General features: G+C 46.0%; 1 protein-coding gene across 2 annotated transcripts; it reads right to left on the bottom strand.

Annotated features, from left to right (window-relative positions):
• Window positions 1–251: 251 nt before the first annotated feature.
• Window positions 252–15,497, bottom strand: ZNF805 (zinc finger protein 805). Of its 2 annotated transcripts, XM_050772038.1 has the most exons (4): window positions 15,225–15,497; window positions 12,179–12,305; window positions 8,174–8,269; window positions 252–3,516 (listed from the first exon to the last, which is right to left on the bottom strand). In XM_050772038.1, exons 1-4 carry the CDS (start codon window positions 15,252–15,254, stop codon window positions 1,886–1,888), a joined length of 1,884 nt encoding a protein of 627 aa, XP_050627995.1. In that variant the 5' UTR covers window positions 15,255–15,497; the 3' UTR covers window positions 252–1,885. The 2 variants fall into 2 exon arrangements, with proteins under 2 accessions (XP_050627995.1, XP_050627996.1); XM_050772039.1 differs by lacking the exon at window positions 12,179–12,305 and having other exon boundaries at window positions 15,225–15,297.
• Between the last annotated feature and the right edge of the window lie 1,804 nt (window positions 15,498–17,301).

Raw genomic sequence — 17,301 nt, 5'->3', positions numbered from 1 at the left:
ACTCATGAAATTAGAGGGAAGCTTCCTCAACAAAATACTAGCAAATGAAATACTGTTGCATAGTATACAAACAAAATTATACTCCATGAGCAAGTAGGGCTTATCACAAGGATGTGAGGCTGGTTCGATACTCAAAACTCAGTCAAGGTAACACATCAACTGACTACAGAAGTAACATGACATAATTAAATCAATCAGTGGAGAAAAAGCAAGTGACAAAATTCAACACTTATTAATAATAACCAAAAAAGGCCGGGCGCGGTGGCTCAAGCCTGTAATCCCAGCACTTTGGGAGGCCGAGATGGGCGGATCACGAGGTCAGGAGATCGAGACCATCCTGGCTAACACGGTGAAACCCCGTCTCTACTAAGAAATACAAAAAATAGCCGGGCGAGGTGGCAGCGCCTGTAGTCCCAGCTACTCGGGAGGCTGAGGCCGGAGAATGGCGTGAACCCGGGAGGCGGAGCTTGCAGTGAGCTGAGATCCGGCCACTGCACTCCAGCCTGGGCTACAGAGCGAGACTCCGTCTCAAAAAAAAAAAATAATAATAATAATAATAATAACCAAAAAATCCCAGCAAATTAGGAATAGAGAGAAACTTTCTAAACTTGATAGAGAAACTCTTTGGAAGAAACTTTCAATATCATATTAATGAGAAACCGAACATTTCCCCCCTAATATCATGAACAAGGCATGGATAACTTGTCACTATTTGTATTCAGTATCACACTGGAAATCCTACCTAGTGCAATAACATGAGAAAAGTAAATAAAAGGTGTACAGATGGGAAGCAAGAAATAAAACTGTCCCAAATTGCAAATGATATTTCTATGTTTAAAATCTTAAGGATTATCCCAAAGGAAATGGCAAGAAATGATGAGTTTAGGAAAGTTGCAAGACAGCAAAATAAGATGGAAAAAATAATGTTTCTGTATACTAGCCAACATCATATGAAAACTGAAACTTTAATCAATGCCATTTACAATCACGCAAAAAACTATGAAGCTATAAATCTTATTTTAAATGTGCGGGAGTTATACTGTGTAAACTATAAAACAGTAATGAAATATATCGAAGAAAATTTAAATAAATGAAAAGATATGCCATGTTCATGAATTGGAAGGCTAAGATGCCAATACTCAACATATTGATCTACAGGTTTAACTCAATTATATCAAAATCCAAGCAAGAATATTTGAAAAACAGAAAAATCAATCCTAAAGTGTATATGGAAAGTCAAAGAAACTAGGAATGCTAAATGAATTTTAAATAAAAATAAGAAAAAAGAAAATCACATTACCTAATTTTGAGATTTACCATACAGCTATAGCAATCAAGTAAACCAACAGATGGGAATCAAGAAAAATTCTGTGTTAAGTGTTCAATACCCATTAAAAAAGGATTTTTTTTTTCCTCCAAATCAAAGACTTAAAACAGTCTTAAGTGGTGGAATAAAACGTGCGCATTCATGTTTCATTTAATCCTTAAATATAAAAGTATTTCATAACTCAAGCCTTCATATTTCTCATAAAAACAATGCTTCTTAAGAAGAGACAATGTTGTAGAACAAAGACATTCAGTAAGTTTCCAGACCTTGCCTTACTAACTTTCCTGATGTGGGACAGAAACGTACATATAAGACAACAGTATAAAAGAAGCAGTGTCTGCATTTCATTTTTTCTGTCACCTCTTTTTATAAAAATTCCTGAGATAACACTGCACTGTAAACTAACGACAAAGATGGAGCTAAAGGTTTTCCTAAGTGCATAATAACCACTGGGTGTTTTTCCAGGATGAATTCAGATGGAGAATAAGGCTCTAAGCTGTGTGATTTTCTAATATGACTCCTTAGGTGACAAATGGCATTTGGCAACAGAAGGTTTTCTCACAGTGAAGACACTTGTGGGGTTTCTCTTTGGTATGTATGATCAGATGCCATGTAAGATGCTTCCTCTTGCAAAAGATTTTCCTCAGTGGTGACATTCAAAAAGTTTTTCCCCAATAAAAGTTCTTGGATGTTGACTGAGGTCTGCCCACTTGGAAAAGGTCTTCCCACATCTGTTACACTGATAGGATTTCTCCCAGTATGCATCCTTTGATGCTGAGTGAGGGATGAGCTGCGACTGAAGGCCTTTCCACATTCACTGCACTCATACGGCTTCTCTCCAGTGTGGATGATGGAGTGTCGAATTAGGTTTGTGCTCCAGCAAAATGTTTTCCCACACTCAATGCATTCATAGGGCTTCTCTCCACTATGAATCCGCTGGTGCCTTGTGAGGCCTGACCTGCGGTTGAAGGCCTTTCCACACTCCATGCACTCATAGGGCTTCTCTCCAGTGTGGATGCTGAAGTGTCGAATAAGGTCTGCCCTATTGCTAAAGGCTTTCCCACATTCTTTGCACTCGAAAGGCTTTTCTCCAGTGTGGGCCCTTTTATGCAAGATAAAAGTAGAGCAGTGGGTAAAGGCCTTTCCACATTCATTACACACATAAGGCTTCTCCCCAGTGTGAATCCGCTGGTGCCTCTTGAGGTATGATCGGTGGTTGAAAGCCTTCCCACATTCGAGGCACTCAAAGGGCTTCTCCCCAGTGTGGATGACATAGTGGTGAATCAGGGCTGCGCTCTCACAGAAGGCCTTCCCACATTCACTGCACTCATAGGGCTTCTCCCCGGTGTGAGTCTGCTGGTGCCACATGAGGTATGACCTGTGTTTGAAGACCTTGCCACATTCAAAGCACTCATAGGGATTCTCACCACTGTGGATGATGTAGTGTCGAATGAAACCTGGCCTATCTCGAAAGGCTTTGCCACACTCTTTGCACACAAAGGGTTTTTCTCCAGTGTGGCTCCTGTTATGCAAGACGAAAGTGGAGCGGTGGGTAAAGGCCTTTCCGCATTCACTGCACTTGTAAGGTTTCTCTCCACTGTGAATCCGCTGGTGCTGGGTAAGGTGTGACTTCCGATTAAAAGCCTTTCCACACTCCATGCACTTATAGGGCTTCTCCCCAGTGTGGACCATGTGGTGCTGCAGGAGGTACGTACTCTTGCTAAAGGTTTTTCCACACTCTGTGCATTCATAGGGCTTCACTCCAGAGTGAATCCTCTCATGCCGAGCAAGCAGACGTTTCTTGTTAAACACTTTTTCACATTCACTGCATTTAAAGGTATTTTCCTCTTCCTGACTCACTGGATTTTCACCTGATCCATGAGAGTCACAGTCACGGACATCATCTCCTAAGGAGACCTGATCCTGTATAACCCTTGAACACACACCATCAGCTGTCCCTAAACCATCATGTTTGGGGCTCATTTTTCCAGGAAGCTTCTCCTTTTGGGAATCTAACCCTGGTCTCAAGTGCTCTCCCTGCATTTCTGAAAACCCATCCTGATCCTTGGGTTGCCCCAACTGGGAGTCCCCTGAAGCTCCTTGTGTTAGTTGTCCCCAGAATGAGATTTCTTCAGACAAGGCTAGCTCACAGGTGGTACGTTCTGGGTTCTCGGGTTTTCCTTCGTCACCTGAAAGAAATCCGATAGACAAAAGGGCCTGTTAGTAATGTAAAAAGAGAAGAAACAAAATCACCACTTCAGTGAAAAAAATGAAGTTGGAAATGGTGCCTTTATGTCTGTTATATTTTGCCATCTTGAACCCCAGGTCTGTAATTTGTTTCTTTTCTTTTCCTTGGATTCCTGACTCCTTGAGAGGGAGACCAGGCAGAGAGACCAGGTGGGGGGACAAGGCCTAGGGTGGAGATATCGCCTCAATTCCAGACTGAATATTTATATAAAGGTAACTCATTATGGGTCCCTAAATAGTTTATCCTAAATAGATGACTCTGGCTGAGGTCTGGTGGCACCAGAAAGACCAACCAGTGAGTAGAAGGTTAGGTCTCTGAGCCACAAGATATCAGCTGAACTCTGGAAAAGGGGCGAAGGCTGGACACTTCACATGGCACTATGGGCAATGTCTCGATCGACTGCGCTTGTGTAATAAAGCTCAATAAACTCTAAAAACCAGAGCTCCACTGAGTTTCCTGGGTTTGCAATGCTCTGTGCACATATTTTACACATCAATGCTGGGTGGGTAACAAGTCACCGAGAAAGCTTTGTGTTTGGAACACCCTCAGCCCCATATCCTGTGTCCTCTTCTAATTTGTATGCTTTGTCTGTAATAAACAAAACTGTGAACATAATAGGTTTTAGAAAGTCTTGTGGATCTTTTTAGCAAGTTATGAAACCTGAGGGTGGTTTCAGGAAATCCCTGAATTTGCAGTTGGAATTAGAGGATTTGCGCAGACTTGACAAAGTCCTGGAGGACTGTGTCCTTAATCTTGAGTTTGGCTAATCCTGGGTAGAAAAAGGTCAAGGCATTTTTCCAGTAGAAGATACCCAGTGAAGTAAGTCCTACTGGTCACGAGAGAAAGTGGGAAAGACACTATAGCCTTAGGAGACAGAATATGCAAATGAGCTATAGCACATGAGAGGGTTGTGGTGATGAGAATCTAGGGAAAGAAGAGGCACAGGGGAACTGATTCCTAACATTCTGACCTAGGTGACAGCTGTGAAGAGCAGTGCCACTCTCAGGACAGGGCTCATAAGGCAGAGGTACCACTCTGGCACAGACACGATGCCAACTGGGAATAAAGAAGAACGGAGAGCTCAGAAATCCCCTTGCACACAGATGGGGCTTTGGTAGATGGCAAGGAGGCACAGCACAGTAGTCAGTGGTGAGAGACTACTCAGGAAATAGAGCTAGAAAAATTGGCTACCCACATGGGGAATGGAAATATTGTATTCTATCACATTTTATACTCAAAACCAACTTCAGATTGATAAAGACTTAAATGCCAAATGGCAAGTTTTACAACTGACAATAAAATAAACAAGAATACCTTTTCAATATTAGGGTAAAGCAACATTTTTTTCCACAAGGCACAAAATCATTAATCACGTAAAAAAAAACATAAATCAGACTACACTATGTAAGGAACTCACTGAACAAAAGATACTTTAAAGAGAGTGGAAGGACAAAATGAAAAACTAGAAGAATATACCTGCAGCAAATGTAACTGATAAAAGATAGGTATCTAGAATGTATAAAAATTAAATAAAAAGAGAAAGCCAAAGAAGTTAATTGAAAAATAGGCATTTATCACCAAATAACATCTCACAGAAGAAAATACAGATTGGCTCAGAATTGTGAAAGACACTAAACAACCTTACCCATGAGGAAAATGCAAATCAAGAGCACAAGAGAAAATATTTTGCTTCCATTTGATCAGCAAAAATTGAGGGGCCTTATAGTTTCAAGTACTAGATAGGATATGGATCAATGGAAACTTCCAAAAATTCCTGAGAGGAATTTTTTGATATAGGCCCTTTAGAAAACAATGAGAATGATCTTGCAAACTAGAACATTTGCATAGTTTATAATCCAATTATTTCACTCCAGAAACATCAAAAATGTGCCCCTACACATGTGAAAGATGAACAATATATATAAATGTCCACAGCATCACTGATATAAAAACGTAAACAATTAAGTGCTCAGAGAGTGAATGAATATATGAATATACTGTGAACCATGAACACTGAATTGTTGAATTTTCTTCAAGGATAAGGAAGTTGAGCATTTTTATGTTGAGTACAGAAAGGATGAAGTTACAAGACAAGCAGAATATAAGTGAAGAAAAAATGTCCATGAAAAGGTGTGATACAAACTCTTCAAAAAAACTGACCGTGGCCAAGGGCAAGACCTCTTTCATCAGGGGAAGAGAGAAGCTACCGATATGAGAGGTTGAGAGGAATGTCTAAGGATTGCTGATTAAACAATATAAGTAGATGATATTGTCAACATGAAAACCTGCTGATACATCAGCAGTCACATGCTGAGTGGCTGGGGAAATATTAACTGTCTGGAACAAGGTCTGAATGCTGGAGTACCCCATGCAGGACAAAGAGCTGACCAGAGGCACAAAGCAGATACAGAGATTAAGTTTTGGGAGTCTATTAACATGCCCTAGAAAAAAGATGGTAAGAGCTTAGAGTAAGAGCCTAAGGAGGCTGGGCGCAGTGGCTCACGCACATAATCCCAGCACTTTGGGAGGCTGAGGTGGGCGGATCACCTGAGGTCAGGAATTCGAGACCAACCTGACCAACATGGAGAAACCCCATCTCTACTAAAAATACAAAATGAGCCAGGTGTGGTGGCGCATGCCTGTAATCCCAGCTACTTGGGAGGCTGAGGCAGGAGAATCGCTTGAACCCGGGAGGCGGAGGTTGCGTTGAGTCAAGATCATGCCATTGCACTCCAGCCTGGGCAACAAGAGCGAAATTCCATCTCAGAAAAAAAAAAAAAAAAAAAAAAGCAGAAGGATAGGTCTCATGGAGGTGATAGAGGGATGAATTCAGGAGACATGCATGATGTGAAATCGAAAGGCTCTGGAAATAGACTGGATGCAGGGACTTATGGAGGCGGAGGGGTTGACCTGTCTGAGGTTGGATCCAGTCCCCTAATCTGCCTGGATGGCAGAGCCATTCACTGAAACTTGCGAGGTGGCAAGAGCGAGCAAGATCACGGGTTCCTTGTTAGGCATGTTGAGTTTTGTGCTTTCGGGATTTTCAAGGGGAGACGTGGCACTGAAGAAGGGACGATCTGGAAGAGACTCTGAAAGGCTGAATAGGGACCGCATAAACACTCAGGGTTGGATGAGCAGCTCAAGGAACCCATGCGGGCAGACGCCAAGGCTCTGCAGTGGCACCAATCCACACACCTGACAGATGGCCTCATGTCCTCATCAGCCTGAGTGTGGGACAGAGGTCAAATGTCACCCTGAGGATTTTTGGAAAACAGGAGATATAGGAGACATGGAGGAAGTACTGCTTCTTAGTGTCTGATTGACACTAAGGGAATGAGTGGAAGGAGAAGGTGGGAGAGGCTAATAGGCAGAATATAACTGGAAAGAGAACTTGGGAGAGTAAAACAGGCCCTGCTCCCCAGAGTTCAGAAGGAAATGTAACGTATCATCACTCATTAAGGTTTACATGACATGAGTAACACTCACAGCTTACTTTGATGAGTTACTTACGTAACACGGCTCAGAATCTATGCAGTTTTATGCATTAATGTATCACATGATTACATCTTCAAACTGCCCAATGGCATAAAAATAATGTTTTTCTTTTTTTTTAATAAAAATAATTTATGGGCCGGGCGTGGTGGGTCACGCCTGTAATCCCAGCACTTTGGGAGGCCGAGACGGGCGGATCACGAGGTCAGGAGATCGAGACCATCCTGGCTAACACGGTGAAACCCCGTCTCTACTAAAAATACAAAAAATTAGCCGGGTGCGGTGGTGGGTGCCTGAGGCAGGAGAATGGCGTGAACCTGGGAGGCGGAGCTTGCAGTGAGCTGAGACTGCGCCACTGCACTCCAGCCTGGGCAACAGAGAGAGACTCCGTCTCAAAAAAAAAAAAAATTTCTAATAGCATTTTTCAGGAACAGACTGAGTATAGTGGACTGAGTAGGTGCTCACCAGACCATCTGCTCTTCTCCTTGGACAGGCAGCTCAGCCACAATTCCTAGACTCATGGACCCAAGTACAGCCAAATGCCCAGTTCCCATGGGTGAAATGTGAGGGGAGGTGGTATTTCTGGAAGTGGGTATGACATCCCTTATTCCCTTAATTCTCTACCAGCAAGAGGATGTCAGGACAACCTTAAAGCAATAGGTTGACGACAGAAGGACTCTAGGTCCTGAATAACTGTGGTACAGAGTTCCCTCCCGACCCACACAGACCTTGGTATGAGTGAAAAGAGTTTTCATATGTGAATCATTTAAATTTTGGAATTTGTTGGATACAGCAGCTGGTGTTAACTTAGCCAAACTCATATACAAACTTCACTAGGGTCACAGAGTAGCTGACTGGCAAACCAGGTTTCAGGCACACAAGGTTGGAGCCCCAGGACCAATCTCAGTTCATACACCTCACTCCTCCCCAGGAGTGGGGACAAGTGTGACAGGGCTAGGAAGACGGAGAAACCACTAAGGGCTCCAAGGCTCCCAAACCCTTAGAGAAGCCACAGTGAGAAGCTTCCCAAGAGATCCCAGGGCCGGTGGTCTCCATCCAGTCTCAAGCCAGCAGGGACTCCGACCTCCCCAGATCTTGGCTCCTACCTGGACAGGTGTCTTGGGAGAGGTCTTCCTTCCTGGTCCATGGCTCCTGTCCATGCTCTAGGTGGTAGATCAGCTCAGGTCTGGGAACAGGACACCCTGTTTATGGAGGAAGAAAGTGGACACATGGATGTTGGTGAAAAGAAATAAAGACCTTCAATCCAGTCTGGGACTTCAGGATGGGGACCAGACCTTGGAATGAAGCTACACCTATCCATGGGAACAAAAAGTTAGCATGTGATCTGGAAACCAAGGGCAGGCCATGTCATGCTGCCACAGAATCTCTACTCCTAATAGTAAGTCAAAAACTAGTATTTGTAGGCTATAACCATGTCCAAGGGACTATGCCAAGCATTTAAATGCATTATGTCATTTCAAAAGTGAACAACATTTATGGAATATCTTAGAGAAAAAGTGATACACTTTAAATATTAAATATTGATTCTTTTCATTCAAAACAAGGTATGTATCTTCATTGATCTAAGTCTTTTTTTTTTTTTAAACAACCTAAGCAATGTTTTATAATGCTCTTCCTCTAAACCAAAGACTAAATGTGTCTGTTGCCCAGGCTGGAGTGCAGTGGTGCGATCTCGGCTCACTCAGCCTCCCGAGTAGCTGGGACTAGACGCGCGCGCCACCACGCCTGGTTAATTTTTTTGTATTTTAAGTAGAAATGAGGTTTCACTATGTTGGCCAGGCTAGTCCGGAATTCCTGACTTCAGGTGATCCACCCGCTTCAGCCTCCCAGAGTGCTAGGATTACAGGTGTGAGCCACCATGCCTAGCCGTTAAATTAGGATTCCAGTTGAGGATTTCCTCACGGTATACCCAGGATGTCCATTATCATAATCAACACCATTTTGTTGACAAAGAAACCCAGGCTCGGGGAGGTAAAGTGATGTGCTGAAGAGCACAGAACTGGTGAATGGCTGAGTCAATAAGGAAACCCAGGTCCTGCCATCTCTGTCTGTGCTGTTTAACCACAAAGCTCCACAACGCTGCCCAGAAAGTGCCAGGTCAAGGTATGCCCCTGACAATAATCGTGATGAGGATGACGGTAACGGTATTGGTGGCAACAGAGATTGTAATGGCTCCCTGCACACAGCCTGGTCTCCCAGGTGCTGTTCTGAGCCCTTTTCATAAAATAACCCTTGACCCTGGCAACAGCCCTGGGATGCGAACAGGATAAGTCCTCATTTGAACAATGAGAACACTGAGGCACAGGCAAGTTCAGTAATGTGCCCAAGGCCGTGGAGTTTTTAAAGAGCAGAGCTGGGGCTGGACACCAGGGTTCTGGCTCCAAACCTTGCTCTCCCAAGCAATACACTACGGAGGAAACCAAGAGCACCAGAGTGGGTGGCAGAGGGTGGTGACGAGGCTGAGATGTGAGCTGGAGGATTCACCCTCAGGGACCAGTGGCCAGGGTGAGGGGCGGGTCAGTGACTCCAGATCCCAGCATTTCATGAACCATTCAAATATTTAAAAACTGAGCATCCTACTGTGATATGGTTACATAAGGATACTGACAGAAACTTCATATAGCAGCACAGTGGCTCACATCTGTAGTCCCGGCTACTGGAGAGGGTGAGGTGTTAGGATCACAGTGAGCTATGATCTTGCACCACTGCACTCCAGCCAGCCTGGGCAACAAGAGTGAAACTCCACCTCAAAAAAAAAAAGTTCACAAAAGAAGAATTTTTACTACAAAAAAATTCAGTGGTTTCATAAAATGAAGGTGTTTCATCTGTGCTGAGTAAGTTAAACTGGATGCGGGACTCGTAGGAGTGGCTAAATTTTCCTTATTTGCTGACGACAAGGATACTGTGAGAAGAAATGGAGCATGAACACTGCCTGGAACAGGCCTGAGACGCCCAGTCAGTGCTCTGGGGATCTGGACTGTTAATTGCTTTTCTTTTTCTTTTTTTTTTTTTTTTTGAGATGGAGCCTCACTCTGTCAGCAGGTTGGAGTACAGTGGCGTGATCCCAGCTCACTGCAACCTCTGACTCCCTGGTTCAAGTGATTCTCCTGCCTCCACCTCCTGAGTAGCTGGGACTACAGGCACGCACCACCATGCCTAGCTAATTTTTGTATTTTTAGTAGAGACGGGGTTTCACCATGTTGGCCAGGCTGGTCTCTATCTCCTGACCTCGTGATCCGCCTGCCGTGCCCTCCCACAGTGCTGAGATTGCAGGCGTGAGCCACCGTGCCTGGCCTGCTTTTCCTAAAAGTGACTCACTTGTTATTTTTCTTAGATTTCTTCAAAAATGGAATCCTTATCACTCTGGTAAATGGAAAATCCAGAGTCACTTGTCTTGATGGCAGGTAACCATAAAAAAGCAGCAATAAATCAAAACAACGTATACAAAAATTAGCTGGGTGTGGTGGCACCTGCCTGTAATCCTAGCTACTCAGGAGGCTGAGGCATGAGCAATGCTTGAATCCAGGAGGCAGAGGTTGCAGTGAGCCAAGATCACACCACTGCACTTCAGCCTAGGCAACAGCGAGACTCTGTCTCAAGACAAACAGTGCTGTTTGGTCCCTGTGAGCTCATGCTGCTTGTTCAGGGCTGTGAGCCTAAGGCTGCTCCCTCTGTAGAAAAGGAGAAGTTACCAACAGTTTGCAGGATATTAAGACTCAGCACTAAACCAGACTTTTCCTCAAATGCTAAGAAGCCAAGACGAGATGCAATAAAAGAACAACTTCCTTGGGGGTGTCTCAGCACCAGCTGAAGTAGTGTCTGTCCAAGCACTCTCTGAAAAAGAGCTTCTCAACCTTAGCACAACTGACATTCAGGTTCAGATAATTCTTTGTGAGATCGGGGGAAGAAGGATCTTTCCTGTGCATTACAAGGATGTTTAGTGGCATTCCAGGTCTCCACCCACTAGATGTCAATGTCATCATCTTAGTGTTAACAACCAAAATGTCTCCACATATTGCCCAGTGTCCACTGAAGCTCAACATCGTCCCTGCTTGAGAACCACTAGCTTAGAAAGACATGAACAAGGTAAAGGGAGGAGGCTGTGGTGAGAAAGGGGCCTCCCCAAGATTCGGTGGTCAGGGAAGGGCTGGGTGAGGAGGCAATGGCGGTGCTGAGAAGCGGCGGCCATGTGAAATGCTGAATTACCCTGAGAACACTCATCAAACAGAACAGCAAATGCAATCGCCTGAGGGGGGTGGGCACTTGGGGAAATAACAAGAAGCCCAGCAAGGCTGCAGCAGAGTGACTTTAGAATCAAGAGGACACGAAGGTGATTAAAGTGTTGTTTAGAATAACACCTGGTAGTACAGAAGGTCAAAGTCTCCTGGGGGCCTGCCTGACTCAACCCTTTTTGGAGAACACCCCACCACCCTTGACACCACAGACTGCGCTGTGGAGCAGATACACAAGCAACCAGGCCCACCCAGGCAGATCCTGCTCTGGAACTCAAAAAAAGAACTGCAGACGGAGGCCAGTCCATGCTGGGCAGTGGGTGAGAGATGGAGGCAAGTATGAGCTGGAGGTGGAGCAGCATTTGCTGCCTCAAGCAGGCCCCACAGAGGCCAGAGAAACAAGACAAGAAATCTGGAGGGGAAGGAGGGGTCACAAAGAGTAAAACCTGGGGTCGTTATTCTTCCCTTGAACTCGCTGAGGCAGAAAAAAACCACACAGAGTAGACAGTGACATGAGCAGACCCAGACAGAGAAACTAGGACACCATCGTGGTGGTTCTCAGCTCCTACTTCAACCCCTCATAACATACAGCTGGAAATCCTACCTTTGGGGTCTGCAAAACACCCCATTTCCTTCCACCACCTCCTTCTCCTTTGGCTGGGAGCCAAAGAGTACACTATTTCTTGTCCAAAGTGATACAGGGAGACTGTTCAGGAAGAGGTGAGTGTAGAAAATGACTGAAGTTGTGGGAAGAAGGCAAGCAGGTTTGAGAGGCCTTCTTGACCCATCAGGCCTGGAGTCAGGGGATGGAATGAAGAAGTGGCAGGTCCCCTGCATGGTGGAGGGGGAAGGCCTTACCCAGAGATACCAGGAGCCCACAGTTTTCCAGCATCACCTCCTGGTACAGGGTCCGCTGAGCTAGGTCCAGCTGCCCCCACTCCTCCTGGGTGAAAGTCACAGCCACATCATCAAAGGTCACAGACACCTGAAATGTCAAATAGAGGTAGTAGAGTTTGCCGTGGGACTGTCGTATGTGGTTTGCTGGAAAAGGTGCAGCAAGATCAAGGCCCAAGTCACTGAGGACCTCCTGAGGGCCTAACCTTGTACCAGGCTGAAGGAGGAAGGCAGACAGTGCTTTGGACAGATTACTGTAATGTAAAAAAGAAAAGCATCCTATACAGGAGCCATCAGAGAATGACAGAAGACAATGGCAACAACTTGTGGACGGTGAGATGTAGACAATTACAGTTCGAGGACATCAAAGAAATGAGGAAATAATGACAATAATAGTAGCAATAATGTTGACAGCCACAGTGCCTGAGCCTCACTGGTCCAGCTCATGCTGAAGGCTTCACGTTCTGTTTTAAAGCTACTACAACTCCCAAACTCTGAAGTCAGACTTCTCACGTTTGAATCCAAACTCCTGAAACTGACACTTGCCAGTTTTGTGACCTTAGGGACCTCATTTATCTCTGCCTCAATTTTCAGATTAATACAGAGTTCCCATTTTCCCAATAACAGACATGAGTTATTCAGAGCTTCATGGACTTTGGGATTTTATTAATCCTCCCCCAGCCCCTGAAGTATTACTAAACACCACCTCCAATCACCTCCATGTCACAGTCACTGACCTGAGGCTAAGGGAGCTCCGTGGATTCTCCTAGTCTTTTGTGTTTTCTGTTTTTCGCTTGTTTGTTTTTTTCAGAGACAGGGTCTCACTCTATTACCCAGACAGGAGTGCAATGGCATGCTCAGAGCTCACTGTAACCTCGAACTCCCGGGCTCAAGCGATCCTTCTGCCTCAGCTGCCCAAGCAGCTGGGACTACAGGCATGCACCACTGCGCCCAATTATTTCTTTTTGGTAGAGCTGGGATCTTGCTATGTTGACCAGGCTGGTCTCGAACTCCTAGCCTCAAGTGATCCTCTCACCTCAGCCTCCCACAGCATTGGGGCTACAGGTGTAAGCACCAAGCCCAGCTAGAGTTTCACATGTTATAAGCAGAGACAGAATTTTACCCCAGGTCCCTCTGCTTCAGGGTTTAATACTGTGACCCCAACAACCCTCCATCACCAACGTGAATCTACAATACAGTTGTGAAACATTTCTACATATTTTTGCTATTTAATCTATTTTAGTAGCTCCTGAAAATATCCCCAAGACGTGGGCAAAACCCTCATCACCAAATTCACGAGTGCCAAATGCCGGAGGAGTGACAGTGCCTGGACCAGCTCATCCTCTCCCCTGGACCCCAGAGAGATTGCATAATGAACCATCAGCCTTTTCCTTCCCTGAGTCCTGCCAGCAGGTATCCCTAAGACCAGTGTACTTCAGGACCAGGAAACTCAAGTGGCTGAGGATAACGCGGGCTGTGGTCACAAGAACCCCGGCTTATGACTGGCCAAAATGCCTTATGGGCTGAAGGCAGGATGAACATCCAAAAAAGACCACAGGATCTTGCCCTTCCAGGCCATGTCTCAGCAGGTGGGGATGGGGTAACCATGGTAACCTCACAAGTCCTCTTGGACCTCCTTAAACAACCAACACACTTTGCCTTTGTCTACACAGTCCTCTGTAGTGGAATATCTGCCTTTCGCTTCCGATGGCCACTGTGACTTGCTGGAGAAAGACTGCAAAGTTCACCTCCAGGGCTTCTCAGCCAACTGACTGTAAAAACAAAGGCTCTGGTGGTCCACACACTAAATATGAATTTCTGTTACTTAAGTGCTGTGTGTCAGCAGGTAACTAAACAGGTTGGAGTCTTGACCTCCTCTTGTGTACGGCAGTGTTTATAATAGAATGTCACTTTAAGGAGATCAGGATTAAATGAGATGATAAATAATGTCCATTTCTCAGTTCACATCAAGGACTCAATGAAGGCCAACTGTTACAGTTCTTGTGTTAATATTGATGCTCTTTGTCCCCACAAAATCCTTAAGACCTCAACTCAGTAGCTGTCTAAAATTTTGCCAGATTCTGTATACAAAAAGTTAGACCAATGGCAGGTGAGAAGGGGACTACCTTAGTCTGAACTGCCACGAAAGGCTGCTTCAAAGAAGTGACATTTGAGCAGAGCTAACAAGATATGAAAGGGTCTTGCAGAGATCTGAGGATAGCGTCTGAGGCTGAATGAACTGTAAAGGTGAAGGCTGAGGGATGAGAAAGAACTCTGAGTGATCATATTCGTGTGTCTGAAGGGCTGAGCCAGGGAGGAAAGGAAGGAAAGGAGGACAGAGGTGGTCAGCCATAGTGGACCGGGTAGGGACATGCAGGCCATGGCTGAGTTCGGATTATGTGTGTGACAAGAGTCCCTGGAGCGGAACTTCATTTATCCTTCAACCAATTATTGAGCACCTATCAGAGGCCTGACACTTTTGGCGGTGGAAAGCTGCAGAAGGGCTAAAAGTGGGGCATCGTATGTGATTGGTTAGGCTGAGCACGTATGGCTTTCTCTGCTTGGTCCTCTGCTGGAAGCGGAGGCAAAAATTAGAACAGTCAGTTACTAATCAAGTCCTATTTGGGGCCTACTGTTCCAGGAGTTACCGTTTAGCTTCCTGAAATGTCACCAGAGAGTAAACTAGCTCCTTGCAAGACTAAGTTAAGGCAGACTGGTTTCCAGAGTTGTTTAATGTAGAACAGGAGGTTGGTTTCCTGGGCAGGTGGCTACAAAAAATTGTACGTCACAGCCCTATAATCTATGTATAGTCTGGCTACTGTCCACTTGAATATTCAGTCTCTCAGGTACTACCACGACAGAAGATAAACTAAGTGACGAGCATGCTCCACGTTTCGTAAACAAACAACACTACAAAGAGGAATCCTGTGGCTGTCTTGGCTTCCGGCCTGCCCAGGAGGCTTCCCCGAACTAGCAGAAAAGCAGCAAGGCCGAAAGCGCGTCCACTCACCTGCGCCGGGTCCGTCAAAGCCGTCGCCATACTGGGACCCTGAGGCCCGAGCGGGGCGGGGGCTGCGGCGAGCAGGGCGGGTCTCGCGGGCTCAGCCGAGCCCCACCCCTTCCCTGCGCCGGGCGCGGTGACCTTGGCTGACAGTCGAACTCTCCCGTTACGGGGAGGCTCACGCTTCGCTCCGAGACGCGGAGGTCGCTGTCGGCCTCCTACCTGCTCATTTCCCCAGAGCCGCCAGGGAGGCGGCCACGAAACACCGCCCCCTCCCTACAGCAGGCGTGGACGGAACCGTCGCGCCCAAATTACGTCTCCATCCAAATGCCGGAAGTCCCGCCCCAAGCTTCGCGACCCACAGGAAACGCCGCTGTCCTGGACTATCATTGGCCCCAGGGCCCGCCGTCGCACCTGGCAATGCCTTCTAGTTAATCTAGTTAAGGTTCTAGTTAATGTTCTCAACAAACCACCTGCAAAGCGGACCGATCCTGACCCGGCAGACCTCAGTGTAAAAGCCGCAGGGGGCCTACAGCCCGGCTCAGGCCTGCCTGGGTCCTGGGGGCACAACTCGGAGGCCAGGGGCCAAGCGTGAGACCGTCCATTCTTCGCCGGAGGAAATCGAGCCCCAGCAGGCAGGGACATTTGTCAGGGTCAGGGCCAGTGCAGAGACCCTGGACCAGGCTCCGGACCCTGACTTCCACCTTGCGTTTTCTCCCCTCCGGATCCTCTTATACAGATCAGTGGGCAGTCAGAGTAACCAAAGGGGGACGTCAGGCGGCGCGATGCGGCCAGCCTGGAATCCCAGCGCCTTGGGAGGCCAAGAGGGGCGGATCGCTTGAGCAACGTAGGGAGACTACCAAAAAAAAAAATTTTTTTTTTTTCTTTTAAATAGCTGCGTGTGCTGGCGCACACCCGTGGTCCCAGGAGGCTGAGACAAGGGGATCGCTTGAGGATAGGAGTTTGAGACCTGTCTCCGCGACAGAGCGAGACCTCATTGGTACAAAAAAAAAAAAAAAGTAGGCCGGGCGCGGTGGCTTACGCCTGTAATCCCAGCACTTTGGGAGGCCGAGGAGGGTGGATCACGAGGTCATCCTGGCTAACACGGTGAAACCCCGTCTCTACTAAAAATGCAAAAAATTAGCCGGGCGTGGTGGCAGGCACCTGTAGTCCCAGCTACTCGGGAGGGTGAGGCAGGAGAATGGTGTGAACCCCGGAGGCAGAGACTGCAGTGAGCCGAGATCATGCCACTGCACTCCAGCCTGGGTGAGAGAGCAAGACTCCGCCTCAAAAAAAGAAAAAAAAAAGAATTAAATTATACAAAACTTTAGTAGTCTCCATTGGTGACTGCTTTTTTTTTTTTTCTTCTTATGACTATGAAGGTTAGAGAATAAAATCCAGCTTTCAATGATTTGACAAATACATTATGGTTATGAAAATGGAAACAGGGTATACAGAAAATGCCCTCCAGAGATTTAAAAGTGCAGAAAGTATCATGACAGGATGTTAACTGGGTGGAAATGGACATGGAATCAATTTTCTAGAAGGTATTATTTATAAATTGAGATTATTGAGCGATGTGGCTTAATTAGCATACAAGCTGTTAACACTGTTATCCATCACTGACAATACTATTTCGCCCAATTTAGAAGAGAGTCATAATTCTCCTTTTCACATATGTATGACCCTTAGGTTAGTTTTGGCTTTGGATGCAGAACAGATATTAAAGTTAATATGTTTATATTCCATCATGGAATGTCTGGGATCAGTGCAGGTGAGGAAAGCTATGTAGATACTGGTGACAATTTGTTTTTTTTTTTTTGAGACAGAGTCTCACTCTGTTGCCCAGGCTGGAGTGCAGTGGCACGTAGCTGGGACTACAGGCACGAGCCACCATGGCCAGCTAATTTTTGCATTTTTTTAGTCGAGACGGGTTTTTACCATGTTGGTCAGGCTGGTCTGGAACTCCTGACCTCGAATGTTGATCTGCCTGCCTCGGCCTCCCAGATTGCTGGGATTACAGGTATGAGCCACCACACCCAGCCTGGAGACACTTTTAAATCCCTCATGTAAGGCATGTCAGTGT

The sequence above is a fragment of the Macaca thibetana genome, chromosome 19 (genome assembly GCF_024542745.1).
Source record: "Macaca thibetana thibetana isolate TM-01 chromosome 19, ASM2454274v1, whole genome shotgun sequence".
NCBI lineage: Eukaryota > Metazoa > Chordata > Mammalia > Primates > Cercopithecidae > Macaca > Macaca thibetana.
Note: the sequence above shows the minus strand (reverse complement) of the source record. Positions and strands in the feature narration are given on the sequence as shown.

Coding starts and splice junctions, on each gene's coding strand:
- ZNF805 (XM_050772038.1), bottom strand. CDS start 15,254: ATGGCGACGGCTTTGACGGACCCGGCGCAG. Junction 12,306..15,224: donor CTTTGACGGACCCGGCGCAG/GTGAGTGGACGC, acceptor TTGACATTTCAG/GTGTCTGTGACCTTTGATGA. Junction 8,270..12,178: donor TGGGCTCCTGGTATCTCTGG/GTAAGGCCTTCC, acceptor CTCCATAAACAG/GGTGTCCTGTTCCCAGACCT.